General features: G+C 46.2%; 1 protein-coding gene across 1 annotated transcript in view; it reads left to right on the top strand.

Annotated features, from left to right (window-relative positions):
- Positions 1-20,486, top strand: part of LOC115137268 (F-box only protein 41-like) — a 101,704-nt gene that overhangs the window by 56,443 nt on the left and 24,775 nt on the right. Inside the window, exons 5-6 of the mRNA XM_029673477.2 lie at positions 9,502-9,575; positions 15,588-15,988. Of these exons, the coding sequence (XP_029529337.1) occupies positions 9,502-9,575; positions 15,588-15,988 (475 nt within the window). The remainder of the gene's footprint in view (positions 1-9,501; positions 9,576-15,587; positions 15,989-20,486) is intronic.

Here is a 20,486-nt window from a genome sequence, read left to right as displayed (position 1 = left end):
CCAGCAGGTTCCATATGCCGCCATATTATAGACCGAAACAAAGTAAACATCGTGATACATTTGACTAAACTCTCCCCTGCCATTTCCAATTCGCAAAATCTAAAGTGTTTGATTTTTTTTTATCCAAGTGTTGTTAAGTGAGAAATAGATGGCCAGTTTCTATCCATCCTTCCATCTATCGTTTCCATGGAGACACACCAGTGGCTCTACTTGCTCAAGTTGTCCAGGTCAGGTGATAGCGCAGTAGTTCGTCTCTGATTCATCTTAGATACCACGTTCTACTCTCCCCCCGTATCGCTCCCATCTCTGACCTCTCCCACAGTTGACGGAGTTAAGTGAATGTGTTTCCCACGCCGGCCAAATTCCCCACCATTTACCATTTACCATGCACAACCTGCATCCCATCAAGCTCATTCATTACCCAGCCTGATCCAGCTAGGATGTGTCCCAAATGGCACCCTATTCCCTACACAGTGCCCTACTTTTGATCAGAGCCATGTGGACCTGGTCAAAACGAGTGCACTATATAGGGAATAGGGCTCCATTTTGGGATGCGACCCCCCCCCTAGTCTCCATTAGTGCTCAATTGAGTGGCTAAATTGTCAACATTTTACAGGGCTTGCACTTCATCTGTGTTAAGAGGCTGTTAGACAGCGATGTGCAGCAGTGGTATGATGCTTTTGAGGCTTGATTTGTATCCACAGTAGTCATCGTGTTTGTCTTCTTGTGCTTATGAGTCGTTGTTTTCAGCATTCTGTGTCCATGGCTAGGATATTATTATATTATAGGACATTTGGCATGCTACGGACACCAGAAAGGTACTGTACATTGGTCATCCTCTCTGCCATTGCTCACTTTCCCCTCCTCTCTCTCTCTCTCTCTCTCTCTCTCTGTGTCTCTCTCAATTCAATTCAATTCAATTCAATTCAAGGGCTTTATTGGCATGGGAAACATGTGTTAACATTGCCAAAGCAAGTGAGGTAGACAACATACAAAGTGAATATATAAGGTGAAAAACAACAAAAATGAACAGTAAACATTACACATACAGAAGTTTCAAAACAGTAAAGACATTACAAATGTCATATTATATATATATATATATATATATATATATATATATATATACAATGTACAAATAGTTAAAGGACACAAGATAAAATAAATAAGCATAAATATGAGTTGTATTTACAATGGTGTTTGTTCTTCACTGGTTGCCCTTTTCTCGTGGCAACAGGTCACAAATCTTGCTGCTGTGATGGCACACTGTGGAATTTCACCCAGTAGATATGGGAGTTTTTCAAAATTGGATTTTGTTTTCGAATTCTTTGTGGATCTGTGTGATCTGGGGGAAATATGTATCTCTAATATGGTCATACATTGGGCAGGAGGTTAGGAAGTGCAGCTCAGTTTCCACCTCATTTTGTGGGCAGTGAGCACATAGCCTGTCTTCTCTTGAGAGCCATGTCTGCCTACGGCGGCCTTTCTCAATAGCAAGGCTATGCTCACTGAGTCTGTACATAGTCAAAGCTTTCCTTAATTTTGGGTCAGTCACAGTGGTCAGGTATTCTGCCGCTGTGTACTCTCTGTTTAGGGCCAAATAGCATTCTAGTTTGCTCTGTTTTTTTGTTAATTCTTTCCAATGTGTTAAGTAATTATCTTTTTGTTTTCTCATGATTTGGTTGGGTCTAATTGTGCTGTTGTCCTGGGGCTCTGTAGGGTGTGTTTGTGTTTGTGAACAGAGCCCCAGGACCAGCTTGCTTAGGGACTCTTCTCCAGGTTCATCTCTCTGTAGGTGATGGCTTTGTTATGGAAGGTTTGTGAATCGCTTCCTTTTAGGTGGTTGTAGAATTTAATGGCTCTTTTCTGGATTTTGATAATTAGTGGGTATCGGCCTAATTCTGCTCTGCATGCATTATTTGGTGTTTTACGTTGTACACGGAGGATATTTTTGCAGAATTCTGCGTGCAGAGTCTCAATTTGGTGTTTGTCCCATTTTGTGAAGTCTTGGTTGGTGAGCGGACCCCAGACCTCACAACCATAAAGGGCAATGGGCTCTATGACTGATTCAAGTATTTTTAGCCAAATCCTAATTGGTATGTTGAAATTTATGTTTCTTTTGATGGCATAGAATGCCCTTCTTGCCTTGTCTCTCAGATCGTTCACAGCTTTGTGGAAGTTACCTGTGGCACTGATGTTTAGGCCAAGGTATGTATAGTTTTTGTGTGCTCTAGGGCAACAGTGTCTAGATGGAATTTGTATTTGTGGTCCTGGTGACTGGACCTTTTTGGAACACCATTATTTTGGTCTTACTGAGATTTACTGTCAGGGCCCAGGTCTGACAGAATCTGTGCATAAGATCTAGGTGCTGCTGTAGGCCCTCCTTGGTTGGTGACAGAAGCACCAGATCATCAGCAAACAGCAGACATTTGACTTCGGATTCTAGCAGGGGAGGCCGGGTGCTGCAGACTTTTCTAGTGCCCGCGCCAATTCGTTGATATATATGTTGAAGAGGGTGGGGCTTAAGCTGCATCCCTGTCTAACCCCACGACCCTGTGTGAAGAAATGTGTGTGTTTTTGCCAATTTTAACCGCACACTTGTTGTTTGTGTACATGGATTTTATAATGTCGTATGTTTTACCCCCAACACCACTTTCCATCAGTTTGTATAGCAGACCCTCATGCCAGATTGAGTCGAAGGCTTTTTTGAAATCAACAAAGCATGAGAAGACTTTGCCTTTGTTTTGGTTTGTTTGGTTGTCAATTAGGGTGTGCAGGGTGAATACATGGTCTGTTGTACGGTAATTTGGTAAAAAGCCAATTTGACATTTGCTCAGTACATTGTTTTCATTGAGGAAATGTACGAGTCTGCTGTTAATAATAATGCAGAGGATTTTCCCAAGGTTACTGTTGACACATATTCCACGGTAGTTATTGGGGTCAAATTTGTCTCCACTTTTGTGGATTGGGGTGATCAGTCCTTGGTTCCAAATATTGGGGAAGATGCCAGAGCTAAGTATGATGTTAAAGAGTTTTAGTATAGCCAATTGGAATTTGTTGTCTGTATATTTGATCATTTCATTGAGGATACCATCGACACCACAGGCCTTTTTGGGTTGAAGGGTTTTTATTTTGTCCTGTAACTCATTCAATGTAATTGGAGAATCCAGTGGGTTCTGGTAGTCTTTAATAGTTGATTCTAAGATCTGTATTTGATCATGTATATGTTTTTGCTCTTTGTTCTTTGTTATAGAACCAAAAAGATTGGAGAAGTGGTTTACCCATACATCTCCATTTTGGATAGATAATTCTTCGTGTTGTTGTTTGTTTAGTGTTTTCCAATTTTCCCAGAAGTGGTTAGAGTCTATGGATTCTTCAATTGCATTGAGCTGATTTCTGACATGCTGTTCCTTCTTTTTCCGTAGTGTATTTCTGTATTGTTTTAGTGATTCACCATAGTGAAGGCGTAGACTCAGGTTTTCCGGGTCTCTATGTTTTTGGTTGGACAGGTTTCTCAATTTCTTTCTTAGATTTTTGCATTCTTCATCAAACCATTTGTCATTATTGTTAATTTTCTTCGGTTTTCTATTTGAGATTTTTAGATTTGATAGGGAAGCTGAGAGGTCAAATATACTGTAAAGATTTTCTACTGCCAGGTTTACACCTTCACTATTACAGTGGAACGTTTTACCCAGGAAATTGTCTAAAAGGGATTGAATTTGTTGTTGCCTAATTGTTTTTTGGTAGGTTTCCAAACTGGATTCCTTCCATCTATAGCATTTCTTAATGTTACTCAGTTCCTTTGGCTTTGATGCCTCATGATTGAGTATTGCTCTGTTTAAGTAGACTGTGATTTTGCTGTGGTCTGATAGGGGTGTCAGTGGGCTGACTGTGAACGCTCTGAGAGATTCTGGGTTGAGGTCAGTGATAAAGTAGTCTACAGTACTACTGCCAAGAGATGAGCTATAGGTGTACCTACCATAGGAGTCCCCTCGAAGCCTACCGTTGACTATGTACATACCCAGCGTGCGACAGAGCTGCAGGAGTTGTGACCCGTTTTTGTTGGTTATGTTGTCATAGTTGTGCCTAGGGGGGCATATGTGGGAGGGGATGCTGTCACCTCCAGGCAGATGTTTGTCCCCCTGTGTGCTGAGGGTGTCTCTCTCTCTGTGTCTCTGTCTGCCTGTCTCTCTCTGTGTCTGTCTCTGTCTGCCTGTCTCTCTCTGTGTCTGTGTCTCTCTGTCTCTCTCTCTCTGTGTATGTCTGTCTCTCTGTGTCTCTCTCTCTCTCTCTCTGAGATGGATGAGATGGATGGGTGTTTGCCTGCTTCCTCCCTGGTCTGTTTCCACTGGCGCTGGGCCCAGACAGGGTTTTGTGTGTGTGTGTGTGTCACACACACACACCTCAGTACATCTGAGATATTTGGGAAGCCCCTGTAGGGAATTTGCTTGAAGGGAGGAGAAGAGCGGGAGAGTTGGGGAGGAATCTACAGAGGGTAGTGAGAAAAAAGGCAATGGTACTGTAGATGAAGGGGTTGGGCGGGAGGAGGAGAGCGGGATAGAGGTTTAGTTCAGTAGAGGGATGGGAGACAGCGCGAGTTCCTATACGGTAGATAAAGTGAGGGGAATAGGGAAGGAAGATGAAGGGAAATGTGGCAGGCCCACGCCCAAAGCCTCCTGAATATCTTCGGCTCCTGGTGTAAAAGAGTGGGATTACCAACTCTCCCTCCCTTTTCACACCATCTGACCAGGGTGGTCAAAAGTAGTGAAATATATAGAGAATAGGGTGCCCTTTGGGACGCAGACACTCTTTTCAGATAGCTCCAATTACACTTCCTTAATGTCAGCAAATTAGCTGTCATGTTTTCAGAGCCTCATCCAATCGCAGTTAATTATCCCTAAACCTCAGACAGCACTCACATACAGGAGCTTTGCAGTTCCCTCAAGATTGTGTGCGCGCCCGGTTGCACGAGAATTGAGTATGTGCGTTGAAGCTATAGACTGGACTCCCACGTTTTCAAGTTATATTCCATTTTTTTTGTCTTGGTTCGCCAGTACTGTTCATGATGGCAGAATGACTGTTCTTTTCCCTCTTTTTGTTATTTAAATGTGGAATTCAAAAAGAATCAAGTGAAGCCTTTTTAAAAGTCACTCATCCACTCCCACTAATTTGAGTCCTTTTGTTTGGCTAACTAATTGGTCTCTCCTGGTATTGTAGCGTTGTGTGAATTTGACATACTGTACATAGTGTCATTTCAAAATGGTGGACAGCCAGTGTTGATAGAGAGGATGAACAAGGGGGGAAATCTGCTCCCATTTGATCATGGAAACCAAACCTGTGTGGTCTAAGGGGGGGGGGGATTAAAGAGTTTATGTTTGGTAATGTGTTATTGTTATGTGATTGCTGTATAAAAAGTAACGTGTGTGTGTGTGGTGTGTGTGTGTGTATTCATCTGGCCATCGTCCGTCCATCTATCATCTGTCCATCTCTCAAATCAAAGTGTATTTGTCACATGCACGGAATACAACGGGTGTAGACCTTAGTGAAATGCTTACTTACAGGCTCTAACCAATAGTGCAAAAAAGGTATTAGGTGAACAATAAAAGTAGTGAGGCTACATACAGACATCGGTTAGTCAGGCTGATTGAGGTTGTATGTACATGTGGGTATGGTTAAAGTGACTATGCATATATGATGAACAGAGAGTAGCAGCAGTGTAAAAGAGATGTTGACGGGTGGTGGGTGGGACACAATGCAGATAGCCCGGTTAGCCAATGTGCGGGAGCACTGGTTGGTCGGCCCAATTGAGGTAGTATGTACATGAATGTATAGTTAAATTGACATATATAGATATATTATTATTATTGTATTTTTTTCACCTTTTATTTAACCAGGTAGGCTAGTTGAGAGCAAGTTCTCATTTACAACTGCGACCTGGCCAAGATAAAGCATAGCAGTGTGAACAGACAACACAGAGTTACACATGGAGTAAACAATTAACAAGTCAATAACACAGTAAAAGAAAAAAAGAGTCTATATACATTGTGTGCAAAAGGCATGAGGAGGTAGGCGAATAATTACAATTTAGCAGATTAACACTGGAGTGATAAATGATCAGATGGTCATGTACAGGTTGAGATACTGGTGTGCAAAAGAGCAGAAAAGTAAATACATATAAACAGTATGGGGATGAGGTAGGTAAATTGGGTGGGCTATTTACCGATAGACTATGTACAGCTGCAGCAATCGGTTAGCTGCTCAGATAGCAGATGTTTGAAGTTGGTGAAGGAGATAAAAGTCTCCAACTTCAGCGATTTTTGCAATTCGTTCCAGTCACAGGCAGCAGAGAACTGGAACGAAAGGCGGCCAAATGAGGTGTTGGCTTTAGGGATGATCAGTGAGATACACCTGCTGGGGCGCGTGCTACGGGTGGGTGTTGCCATCGTGACCAGTGAACTGAGATAAGGTGGAGCTTTACCTAGCATGGACTTGTAGATGACCTGGAGCCAGTTGGTCTGGCGACGAATATGTAGCGAGGGCCAGCCGACTAGAGCATACAGGTCGCAGTGGTGGGTGGTATAAGGTGCTTTAGTAACAAAACGGATGGCACTGTGATAAACTGCATCTAGTTTGCTGAGTAGAGTATTGGAAGCTATTTTGTAGATGACATCGCCGAAGTCGAGGATCGGTAGGATAGTCCGTTTTACTAGGGTAAGTTTGGCGGCATGACTGAAGGAGGCTTTGTTGCGGAATAGAAAGCCGACTCTAGATTTGATTTTAGATTGGAGATGTTTTATATGAGTCTGGAAGGAGAGTTTAGTCTAGCCAGACACCTAGGTATTTATAGATGTCGACATATTCTAGGTCGGAACCATCCAGGGTGGTGATGCTAGTCGGGCGTGCGGGTGCAGGCAGCGAACGGTTGAAAAGCATGCATTTGGTTTTACTAGCGTTTAAGAGCAGTTGGAGGCCACTGACGGAGTATTGTATGGCGTTGAAGCTCGTTTGGAGGTTAGATAGCACAGTGTCCAAGGAAGGGCCGGAAGTATACAGAATGGTGTCGTCTGCGTAGAGGTGGATCAGGGAATCGCCCGCAGAAAGAGCAACATCATTGATATATACAGAGAAAAGAGTCGGCCCGAGAATGTGTATATATATATATATATATATATACACATACACTGCTCAAAAAAATAAAGGGAACACTAAAATAACACATCCTAGATCTGAATGAATGAAATATTCTTATTAAATACTTTTTTCTTTACATAGTTGAATGTGCTGACAACAAAATCACACAAAAATGATCAATGGAAATCAAATTTATCAACCCATGGAGGTCTGGATTTGGAGTCACACTCAAAATTAAAGTGGAAAACCACACTACAGGCTGATCCAACTTTGATGTAATGTACTTAAAACAAGTCAAAATGAGGCTCAGTAGTGTGTGTGGCCTCCACGTGCCTGTATGACCTCCCTACAACGCCTGGGCATGCTTCTGATGAGGTGGCAGATGGTCTCCTGAGGGATCTCCTCCCAGACTTGGACTAAAGCATCCCCCAACTCCTGGACAGTCTGTGGTGCAACGCCACGTTGGTGGATGGAGCGAGACATTATGTCCCAGATGTGCTCAATTGGATTCAGGTCTGGGGAACGGGCGGGCCAGTCCATAGCATCAATGCCTTCCTCTTGCAGGAACTGCTGACACACTCCAGCCACATGAGGTCTAGCATTGTCTTGCATTAGGAGGAACCCAGGGCCAACCGCACCAGCATATGGTCTCACAAGGGGCCTGAGGATCTCATCTCGGTACCTAATGGCAGTCAGGCTACCTCTGGCGAGCACATGGAGGGCTGTGCGGCCCCCCAAAGAAATGCCACCCCACACCATGACTGACCCACCACCAAACCGGTCATGCTGGAGGATGTTGCAGGCAGCAGAACGTACTCCACGGCGTCTCCAGACTGTCACATCTGTCACATGTGCTCAGGGTGAACCTGCTTTCATCTGTGAAGAGCACAGGGCGCCAGTGGCGAATTTGCCAATCTTGGTGTTCTCTGGCAAATGAAAAACGTCCTGCACGGTGTTGGGCTGTAAGCACAACCCCCACCTATGGACGTCAGGCCCTCATACCACCCTCATGGAGTCTGTTTCTGACCATTTGAGCAGACACATGGACATTTGTGGCCTGCTGGAGGTCATTTTTCAGGGCTCTGGCAGTGCTCCTCTTGCTCCTCCTTGCACAAAGGCGGAGGTAGCGGTCCTACGGCCTCCTCCACGTCTCCTGATGTACTGGCCTGTCTCCTAGTAGTGCCTCCATGCTCTGGACACTACGCTGACAGACACAGCAAAACTTCTTGCCACAGCTCATATTGATGTGCCATCCTGGATGAGCTGCACTACCTGAGCCACTTGTGTGGGTTGTAGACTCTGTCTCATGCTACCACTAGAGTGAAAGCACCGCCAGCATTCAAAAGTGACCAAAACATCAGCCAGGAAGCATAGGAACTGAGAAGTGGTCTGTGGTCCCCACCTGCAGAACCACTCCTTTATTGGGGGTGTCTTGCTAATTGCCTATAATTTCCACCTGTTGTCTATTCCATTTGCACAACAGCATGTGAAATGTATTGTCAATCAGTGTTGCTTCCTAAGTGGACAGTTTGATTTCACAGAAGTGTGATTGACTTGGAGTTATATTGTGTTGTTTAAGTAAGTGTTCCCTTTTATTTTTTTGAGCAGTGTATATAAATATTGGCAGATGTACTTATATCTGAAGAGGAGACGTTCATACTTATTCTTTGATTAACTACACCACAGTCTGTTATTTTTTTCATTTGTGAAATGTGAGTGTTTTAGCCAATCGCTGCCTCCCGTTGAATGTGAAGCTTTTTTTAAACCGATCACCTCTTGGGCTTTGAATGAGAGTAGTTGTCCTAGTTATTATGGGTCATTTAAGAAGGTATCACACCTATACACCAGCATTTGTATGTGCTTCAGTTTTATAGTGGCTGTTTTGGTGTGTGTGTGTAAATATGTATTTATTTAAAACGTAGAGTAGATTGAAGAGAAACACTAACAGTGGGAGGTGTTGTTGACCCTTGACCCTTGTGAACATCGCACAGCAGTAAATAGTTGCAGGGCACAACAACAGAATATTGAAGTCTATTCAACATTCACTGTGAGTTCCAGAACACACGAGGTTGGTGGCACCTTCATAGGGGAGGACTGGCTCGTGCTGAAAGACTGGAGCGGAATTCGTGGAATGGGATTAAACCTCAAACTCATGGTTTCCAGATGTTTGATGCCGTTCCATTTGCGCTGATCCGGACATTATTATGAGCCGTTTTCCACGCAGCAGCCTCCTGTGTTAGTCAGAACACGAACAGAGGAGTATTTTTCACTACAATGTGTAAAGTCCTCCCCCCCCCCCAGAAGTATCAGAATTCAAGGAAACGGTTTAATGTGTTGACACACCTGTCACTCTCTCTCCCCATTTCTCAGAGGAACTCCAGCGTCTCGGGGACATCCAGGGGCATGTACCAGGTCTCTGACCGACGATCCTCTCCCAGCACCGGGTAAGCCAGTCCTCCACACGCTATCCCACACTGCACTGCCCTCCCGTAGTGATGCCTCTAGCACTGAGATGCAGTGCCTTAGACCGCTGCGCCACTCTGGAGCCCAGAGTCGTGTCCTCTCCCCATGTTTGAGGTTGGAATAGAGGGAGATAAGCTGATTCTAGGTCTGTGCCTATGGGTGACGTCTATATCCCATCTTCACTCTCTGCACTGTAAGTGGCTTTGGATGAGAGCATCTGTTAAAGGTAAGATGCAACCCCCCGGTGCACTTAGGTACAGTGACTTGATGTGGGGCCCTATGCTTGGGGGCCAGTGGTCCAGCAGATGTATTCTGAGCACCAGACCATGGCCTGAGCCAGTACGCATCAGACTGTGGCAACACTGACTTGGACCGAACTGGACCGCCCCCCCCAGCATGGAAGGTATCAGAGGGCACCAGCCAGGTCGTATTTGTCCAGTACTGTGCCCTGGCCCCCCGGCAGCCTCACAAAACAAAACACAACACAACTTCCCGTTTTCCTCCCAGGCGCAGAAGTGAGGCCGAGTCTGTCAGCCATGCATAAACGGTAGGGGGATGTTCTGTCCCAGCTCTCCCTTCCACCGCTATGCGTTCCCACCCGCACCAAACGCACGCAAGCGAACCTGGCACACACACACACACACACACACAACCAGCTGATGGGCATCGCCACTGCTCTTTGACACATGCTTGTAAACAACGGCAGTCAGACGGTAAGGACTTAAAGTGTCAGTCCTGCTTCCTCAGGCCTGGCTGCCTCTGTGGGCACAGGGCAGAGAGAGTGGTACAGAAAGAGTGGAGAAAAAAAGAGGGAGAACCCATGAATTTGTAAAAAGCTCTCTGTTGATGTGCACTTTTTTGTTTCGGTGTGTTCATGGACAACTTTGTCATATTTGGTTTACCCCCCCCCTCCCCCCTACTCAGATTAGAGAACGATGTGATTATGTTGTAAATAAACAAGTAAACATTTAGATTGGAAGGAAATGGTAAGTTACAGGTGGTTTTGGCTTTATTTTAATTCTTCAATTAATTAATGAATACTTCACAAACTAAAGTCACCCTAACCAAGGATATGATTCATCCCATGTGGCTTTCAGATCGTCACCGACTGATCTGCTTAGCTTTTGCGCAATGACGCATCTTCGTGTGCATTTGGATTTGAGTGGCTCGCTGAAAGGTCCAAAAACCCGACCTCTAATCTCATGCATTTCGAGAGGCCCATCTCGTGCTCTTTCCTTCACTGCTGATCCAAACCCACCCACACTGGGCAAGCGTCCCAAATGGCATCCTATTCCCTGTTTAGCGCACTCCTTCAACAAAATAAAGGGAATAGGGTGCCTGTTTGGTATGCAGCCCTGGCGCTCCAGTATGATGATCAAGCTCCGTATCACCATGGTATCACATCCACGCAGAACCTGCTCTTTTTTGTTGTCGTTGTTCAGACTAAAATGTAGTCCTTTTTTTGCATCGTTATGCAACTCTTTGTGTTTGTACGTGATCCCGTGTGTGTTTCTGTGAGTGCCCGTGCGTGTTTCTGTGAGTGCCCGTGTGTGTTTCTGTGAGTGCCCGTGCGTGTTTCTGTGAGTGCCCGTGTGTGTTTCTGTGAGTGCCCGTGTGTGTTTCTGTGAGTGCCCGTGCGTGTTTCTGTGAGTGCCCGTGCGTGTTTCTGTGAGTGCCCGTGCGTGTTTCTGTGAGTGCCCGTGCGTGTTTCTGTGAGTGCCCGTGCGTGTTTCTGTGAGTGCCCGTGCGTGTTTCTGTGTGCGTGTTTCTGTGAGTGCCCCTGTGTGTTTCTGTGAGTGCCCGTGTGTGTTTCTGTGAGTGCCCGTGTGTGTTTCTGTGAGTGCCCGTGTGTGTTTCTGTGAGTGCCCGTGTGTGTTTCTGTGAGTGCCCGTGTGTGTTTCTGTGAGTGCCCGTGTTTCTGTGAGTGCCCGTGTGTGTTTCTGTGAGTGCCCGTGTGTGTTTCTGTGAGTGCCCGTGAGTGTTTCTGTGAGTGCCCGTGCGTGTTTCTGTGAGTGCCCGTGCGTGTTTCTGTGAGTGACCGTGCGCGTTTCTGTGAGTGCCCGTGCGTGTTTCTGTGAGTGCATTACACATGATCTTGATTTACCGTCCTTCTGTCAGGCGATGACATCATCTCTCTTCGGCGTTCGTTTTTGGCGAGCCAATCGTTGGTCACCAAGTGATCCTTTCACTTCCTAGATTAGAACGTTCCATAAATGCCCTCGGTCTCCCGTAGATGAATGTGAATTTATTTGTTCCAAATACAGTGACGGAAGATTCTATTTAGGTGCTTGTTTGATGAGAAATAGATATTTGCATATTTGGGTTTAAAAATATCTTATTCTGTTGCTGTATTGACGTGGGCTGGATCATTTGCACTGAAATCCTCGACTCCATTTTGTACCGAAATGGCTGCTCTGTCATCCATCCTGAGCCCCACTGTGCATTACTGGGCAGGAAACTGTACTTCCCTGTTATACACTTGAATAATGATCTGTACCCAGTGAGCCAGCTCTGCTGATTTGATTCCACAGTATTGATCCAACCTGTGGCTTTTATTGCTGAAGCCACCACTCCAATATGTGTTGTGTACCAAGTACCACCCTATTCCCTATACAGTGTGCTACTTTTGACTAGAGCCCTATCTGCCCTGGTCAAAAGTAGGGCACTATATATAGGGAATAGGGTGCCATTTGGGATGCGACCCCAAAGCCACACTGCCAGGTGGCCTCTCCTCTGCTTCTTTGGCGGCATCATTAGGTTCTATGTATGCGTGGACGAGGTGAACACGTGCAATCAATCGAGCGCAGTTAATGTATTTCAAAGAACAAAAAAGTTCTATTTCATTCCAGGTCTGGTTCGGATTTACCAGGTTCGCCATCAAATCTCTCTTCGCGCCAACTTCTAATTATTACGCTGCAGGAGTCGTGTAGCAGCTTGATATAAGTGCCTAGACTGTTTTCCATGCACTCTGAATTCAGGATGCGTTAGCTACGCTCGCTAATTAGCCCGCCGAACCGCAGGGCGGTTGTGTTTGATGTCACTCATCTAACGCGTGTGCATGTCCGTGCTGAGAGGTGGAGGAAGGTTCACTGATTGTTTTGTGGAGTTTTAATGCGGACATTTGGGACAAAAGTAAGAATGGAAAAGGTGAGAAGCCTTAAAAGAAGAATAGAGGTATGCACTAATATCACACAAAGTGAATCTCGATTAGGTGTTGGAAGGACTGAATGGAAGTCTGCCCCTTGGTGTGCAGTTCATCCACTGGTTATGCCAGTGGATGAATCTGTTCTGTTCTAGTCTGTTCTTGTTTTGTTTGTGGTGCTTTTCTGCGAGGCTAGGTTTTAAAATTCCTCGTTATTTGCTTATTATGTGGAGGGAACTTATCGGTATAGTAATTTAACAGGGTCTTTGTTCTCTGTCTGTGTGTGTGCGTGTGTGTGTGTGCGTGCGCAATGGCTGCCTCAGGGGAAAACTGCTGTTTCCAGAGGCAGTCACTGTCGTCAATTTTCGACCCCCCCCTCCCCTCCCTCACTCCTCATGATCTAAATTGGTCTACTTTGTATTTCATCAGAGCTTCAAAACACTTTTCTGCTGAGGTCGTATCTTCCCTCTCCACTGATGTTATTCTACATTTAGTTGTTTGTTGCGTAGTTTTAAAGCGCCTTGTCGGCACCAGGAAGTTGGTCTTTGTCCGTGCATGATGAAGAGGGAATGTGTTTACAGCTTGGTTTGATATGCTGGCTTATGAACTCAAAATGTCTCTCAGTTGACTAAAACCGATCAGAAATGATTTCTGAAAAAGGGATAGTAGTAGACAATGCTAATAAAAAAAAGTGCTTCACACGTAGGCACACCAGTATTAAAGCAATGGGTTATATTGAAGTGCTGAGTGAAGGGAATGTAACACACACAGCTACAGTATCTAGCTACAGTGTCTAGCACCTCAATGAATATGTAATGATATACCAACCTGTTAAAAAGTCCACTTCCCATACATGCACCACATGGCCAAAAGTATGTGGACACCTGCTCGTCGAACATCTCATTCCTGAATCTTGAGCCTTAAATATGGAGTTGGTCCCCCCTTTGCTGCTACGACAGCCTCCACTTTTCTGGGAAGGCTTTTCCGCTAGATGTTGGAACGTTGCTGCGGGGAGTTGCTTCCATTCAGCCACAAAAGCATTAGAGGTCGGGCACTGATGTTGGGCGATAAGGCCTGGCTGGCAGTCAGCGTTCCAATTCATCCCAAAGGGGGTTGAGGTCAGGGCTCTGTGCAGGCCAGTCAAGTTCTTCCACACCAACTTCGACATACCATTTCTGTATGAACCTCGGCTTGTGCACGGGGGCATTGTCATGATGAAACAGGAAAGGGCCTTGCCCAAGCTGTTGCCACAGAATTATTGGGGCAGGTAGCTTTCTCTTGGCATCCGCCAAGCTCAGATTTGTCCATTGAACTGCCAGATAGTGAAGCGTGATTCATCACTCCAGAGAACACATTTCCACTTCTCAGGAGTCCAATGGTGGCGAGCTTTACACCACTCCAGCCGACGCTTGGCATTGCTGATCTCAGGCTTGTGTGCGGCTGCTGCTGCCATGGAAACCCATTACACGAAGCGCCCGACGAACAGTTCTTGGGCGCTGACGTTGCTTCCAGAGGCAGTTTGGAACTTGGTGGTTCTTATTTTCCGTACAGTTGAAGGTTTCTCGTGTACAAATGCCTGGGGTCTCCAAATAATCCAGAGCACAGGAGCTGGGTATAAATATGAATATCCATGAAAATGGCCAGCATAAAAGTTTCATTTGTTTTCCCTCTACTTTTGTCATGGTTCATATTACTGGGAAGGGAATTAATTCCTCCTGTTTTTCAGGCTGACTTTAAAGCACTACAGTATGGTGTAGTCTAAACTTTCAGTAAAAATGTTATTACCTTGGGTCAAATATATCATTAAAAAAAAAAGCTCTGTAGGTGCATAGATTGACAATCGCGTACTTGACACCATGTTGAGGAGTGCGTGTGTTGTCTGTGTCAGTCAGTATTGAAAGTGTCAAAAATACCTTTTATATTCTCAATGCTACAGGGAAGGACATTGTGCATCTCAGATTTTTGGGACCTGTAGCGACTGCCAGAAGGCAGTAAGCTCATGAAATGCATTCTGGGTAAAAAGAGCTGTCCTTGAGGGGCACCGTGTTTCCACCTGTGGCCAGAATCTTAGTCACTGCCAAGACATTAATCAAATGTATTTATATAGCCCTTCGTACATCAGCTGATATCTCAAAGTGCTGTACAGAAACCCAGCCTAAAACCCCAAACAGCAAGCAATGCAGGTGTAGAAGCACGGTGGCTAGGAAAAACTCCCTCGAAAGGCTAAAACCTAGGAAGAAACATAAATCTAGGAAGAAACATTAGTCAAATATGTCTCTACAAACTTAAAGGGACACACCACATCACTATTAAAATATGTCTCCCTCCACGAACATCGTTTAAGGGACACCCTTAAAACACCCCTAGACAAGTGTCACGCCCAAACCTGTGCAGGTACTACAAGGTTTAAAAAAAACAACCATGTGTAAACATTCATTGCAGTTAGCAGAAGTTTCATATTCTTCGTTTCGGAAGTTGTTAATCTTACGAAGGACTCATTAAGTCTGGGTCAATACTGAGCTGTGGAAACCATGGCAACACACTGTCGGGCTGTAGAATCATGTGGTATCAATCAGGAAGTGACAACGAGCCGTGGCTCTGCTGCCTCTTCGACTCATTTCAGCCAATCACTGACCTGACGAACAGATCTGGGAGCAGGCTACAGGAACACAGATGACCTATCTGATGAAACCTGGATAGAAAACGACATGATACTGTCTACGTTTCAATGGTTCTGTCTGTTACTTGCCCATATGTGACGTGTCCACAAAAGTTGCTTTGAGTAACGTTTGTTTTGTTTTTAAAGTGGTACCTTTTGCGTATAACTCATCCCCTCTTCCTCTCTCCCCAGAGCGTCGGGCCGTGTCAAGTCCTTCTCCCAGGGCTCGGGCGGGGGCTACGACAGCGGCGACAGCGTGGAGATGCACCCCATGGAAGAGTGCCCCGAGGGCCAGTACTACCACGTCCAGTGTCGGCTGGGGGAAGGGGGCGGACAGGGAGGGGGCGGACAGTGCTACGAGAGGGCCGGGGTGTCCCGGAGCTGGGGGCTCCGCAAGCAGGCCATCCAGAACTGGCAGCGGAGACCCTACCGGAACAGCACGGAGGAGGGGGAGGAGGGTGACGTGTCGGACGTGGGCTCCAGGACTACCGAGTCGGAGGCGGAGATGTGGGAGCAGCAGGAGAGGAGGGCCACCATGGCCGAGACGCAGCAGTCTGGAGCACCGAGACCATCTGGATACCGCCTAGGCACAGGTGCGACTGGACAGGAGGCTAAGCTAAGCTGCTAATCTTTACCTTGCTTAGGTACAGTGCGGTAGGATGCTGGGCTAGGCTACGTCAGGTAGGAGGTTTACCATTTGTTTATTTGTCCATTGATTGATTGATTGTTACTCGGCAGGAACTTGTAATGAAACGGTGTGTACTGGTGCGTTGCTGAAAGTCATTTCTAAAAGGAACCGTTTTCACATGTCTGGCACACCTTATGACCCTGATAGCCTGCCTGACAATGGCACCTGCAGCCAACACACATAGAATCCCCTCCCTCACACAGCCAGAATCCCCCCCCCCCACACACACACACAGTCCTGCGGCCCAGGCTAACAGTAGTCAGGTCTGTCAGAGAAGGACGGTGGCTGGTGTGAAACTGGGTCATGGCTGTTCTAGTCCCAGGTGTTCCAGGGTAAGGTTGTCCAGAGAACAGTGAAGGACGACTAATGACCAGAGCGCACCACAAACTGATCACGCATGAACAACCTCCAGGGGATGGCATGGAACGACTGTGTGTGTGTGTGTGTGTGTGTGTGGATGCCTTTGTGTGTGCTTGTGTTTATAAACTCAGCAAAAAAAAGAAACGTCCTCACTGTCAACTGCGTTTATTTTCAGCAAACTTAACATGTGTAAATGTTTGTATGAACATAACAAGATCCAACAACTGAGACATAAACTGAACAAGTTCCACAGACATGTGACTAACAAATTTAATAATGTGTCCCTGAACAAATGGGGGGGGTCAAAATCTAAATGAAGTCAGTATCTGGTGTGGCCACCAGCTGCATAAAGTACTGCAGTGCATATCCTTCCTCATGGACTGCACCAGATTTGCCAGTTCTTGCTGTGAGATGTTACCCCACTCTTCCACCAAGGCAAATGTACGTTTCCAGACATGTCTGGGGGGAATGGCCATAGCCCTCATCCTCCGATCCAACAGGTCCCAGATGTGCTCAATGGGATTGAGATCCGGGCTCTTCGCTGACATTCCTGTCTTGCAGGAAATCACGCACAGAACGAGCAGTATGGCTGGTGGCATTGTCATGCTGGAGGGTCATGTCAGGATGAGCCTGCAGGAAGGGTACCACATGAGGGAGGAGGATGTCTTCCCTGTAACGCACAGTTTTGACATTGCCTGCAATGACAACATGCTCAGTCCGATGATGCTGTGACACACCGCCCCAGACCATGATGGACACTCCACCTCCAAATCGATCCCGCTCCAGAGTACAGGCCTCGCCTCGGTGTAACATTATATGTGTCTGGTACATGTCTGGTGAGGACCTGCCTTACAACAGGCCTACAAGCTCACAGTCCAGCCTCTCTCAGCCTATTGCAGAGTCTGAGCACTGATGGAGGGATTGTGCTTTCCTGATGAACTCGGGCAGTTGTTGCCATCCTGTACCTGTCCCGCTGTTGTGCTGTTCGGATGTACGATCCGAACAGTGGTCTGCCATGCCACTGCGAGGTCGATCAGCTGTCCGTCCCGTCTCCCTGTAGCGCTGTCTTAGGCGTCTCACAGTACGGACATTGTAATTTATTGCCCTGGCCACATCTGCAGTCCTCATGCCTCCTTGCAGCATGCCTAAGGCTCGTTCACGCAGATGAGCAGGGACCCTGGGTATCTTTCGTTTGGTGTTTTTCAGAGTCAGTAGAGAGGCCTCTTTAGTGTCCTAAGTTTTCATAACTGTGACCTTAATTGCCTACCGTCTGTAAGCTGTCTTACTGACCGTTTCACAGGTGCATGTTCATGAATTGTTTATGGTTCATTGAACAAGGATGAGAAACAGTGTTCAAAACACTTTAAAATAAAGATCTGTGAAGTTATTTGGACTTTTACGAATTATCTTCGAAAGACGGGGTTCCTGAAAAAGGGCCGTTACTTTTTTTGCTGAGTTTATGTACTGCACCTTTCCCAGTATGGCTAAACGTTCTCATATTGACAGGGCCACAGGGCTCTCCCCAAATGTTGTGCACTATATAGGGAAAGCGTGCCCTTTGGGACTTAGACACTGACAATGTTGATGAGAAAAGCACCTTTACCTCCACCACTCCTGGTTCAAACACAGAAAGCATATCTCTCCCTTAATTGCCTTCTCCAGCCAAGATCCCACAATTCCCGGCTGGCGACCTCCATTTTCTTTAAACACCTTGCTTGCGTCTCAAATGGCACCCTATTCCTTATTTGGTGCACTGCTTTTCTACCAGGGACCATAGGGAATAGGGTGCCATTTGGGATGCAGAGAGACCAGATGCGTCATGCTAGGAACGAGGGAAGCTGCTTCCCAAATGGCACCCTATTCCTTATACGTGCACTGGTCAAAAGCAGTGCACTATAAAGGGAATAGGGGAGCCATTTGGGATGGAGTTTTAACTAGGACAGAGGCCATTGAAACATGCCCATTTTGCCTTAAATGGACACATTTTGGGCAAAAGATAGGCCTACCCTATTCCCTGTGGGTCCTTTTGGCCACATATCTACTTGGCAAAAGAGCTACTGTAAACCTGAATAGGCAATAAAGCGGTCTTTTTTTTTTTTTACACAACCTAGAATGTCTGGTATGAGAATTCAAATTGGCACCACCGACATTTACATAATATTACTTGTCATGTAAATGACATTTTATGCTCGGACGCTGTCGTCCATATAAGATTCTCAAAGCGTTTGGCAGGGTTGCGTTTGAAATGGCACACATCAACGTATCCCACGGGATGACTGCTAGCATGCACTGGTAGATTGCTAGCTAGCGTAGGCGGTGTGCCTCTAGCCGCGAGGGCCTGTTGCTTCCAAAGCCTCCTTCGCTTCTTCTTTTCGGAGGCCAACAGCGATGACACATCACATAGATTGATGCCTGCTGGGAGAAATGGAAATGTGCTGGAGTCGGTTTTGGTCACATGGTATTGGCCAATATAGTACAGTACATAATGGTAACGCTCATATCTGTGCTTGAGGGTAAAGTGGATTGCTGGCACCACATTGTGGATATGTTGTAAAAGGCCACTGTGATATATATATTTGCGACTCATGGTGGCGTCTCTCCCCTCCGTCTCTTTCCACGCCACATTTATTTTTCTGACTCAACTCCCTACCTCCTCATCTTCCCCTCTCCTCATCTTCCTCTCTCCTTCCCTTCTGCACTTCTCTTTCTTTACCCCTCTCCTTCTCACCCCTCCCCCTCCCCTTCCTCTCTACCTACCTGACTAATATCCCTCTCCCCCTCCCTCTCTACCTACCTGACTAATATCCCTCTCCCCTTTCTCTCTACCTACCTGACTAATATCCCTCCCCCTTCCTCTCTAACTACCTGACTAATAACCCTCTCCCCTTCCTCTCTACCTACCTGACTAATATCCCTCTCCCCCTTCCTCTCTAACTACCTGACTAATATCCCTCTCCCCTTCCTCTCTACCTACCTGACTAATATCCCTCTCCCCCTTCCTCTCTAACTACCTGACTAATATCCCTCTCCCCCTTCCTCTCTAACTACCTGACTAATATCCCTCTCCCCTTCCTCTCTACCTACCTGACTAATATCCCTCTCCCCCTTCCTCTCTACCTACCTGACTAATATCCCTCTCCCCCTTCCTCTCTACCTACCTGACTAATATCCCTCTCCCCCTTCCTCTCTACCTACCTGACTAATATCCCTCTCCCCCTTCCTCTTTACCTACCTGACTAATATCCCTCTGCCCCTTCCTCTCTAACTACCTGACTAATATCCCTCTCCCTCTCTACCTACCTGACTAATATCCCTCTCCCCCTTCCTCTCTACCTACCTGATTAATATCCCTCTCCCCCTTCCTGACTAATATCCCTCTGCACCTTTCTCTCTACCTACCTGACTAATATCCTCTCTACCTACCTGACTAATATCCCCTTCCTCTCTAACTACCTGACTAATATCCCTCTCCCCCTTCCTCTCTACCTACCTGACTAATATCCCCTCTCTCTCTCTACCTACCTGACTAATATCCCCTCTCCTCTCTACCTACCTGACTAATATCCCCCTCTCTCTACCTACCTGACTAATATCCCCCTCTCTCTCTACCTACCTGACTAATATCCCCCTCTCTCTCTACCTACCTGACTAATATCCCCCTCTCTCTCTACCTACCTGACTAATATCCCTCTCTCTACCTACCTGACTAATATCCGTCTCTCTCTCTACCTACCTGACTAATATCCCCCTCTCTCTCTACCTACCTGACTAATATCCCCTCTCTCTCTACCTACCTGACTAATATCCCCTCTCTCTCTACCTACCTGACTAATATCCCCTCTCTCTCTACCTACCTGACTAATATCCCCTCTCTCTCTCGACCTACCTGACTAATATCCCTCTCTCTCTCTCGACCTACCTGACTAATATCCCCTCTCTCTCTACCTACCTGACTAATATCCCTCTCCCTTCTCTCTACCTACCTGACTAATATCCCTCTCCCCTTCTCTCTAACTACCTGACTAATACTAACTACCTGACTA

The sequence above is a fragment of the Oncorhynchus nerka genome, linkage group LG11 (assembly GCF_034236695.1).
Source record: "Oncorhynchus nerka isolate Pitt River linkage group LG11, Oner_Uvic_2.0, whole genome shotgun sequence".
In the NCBI taxonomy this organism is placed as follows: domain Eukaryota; kingdom Metazoa; phylum Chordata; class Actinopteri; order Salmoniformes; family Salmonidae; genus Oncorhynchus; species Oncorhynchus nerka.
This window is presented reverse-complemented; position numbering and strand designations above follow the sequence as displayed.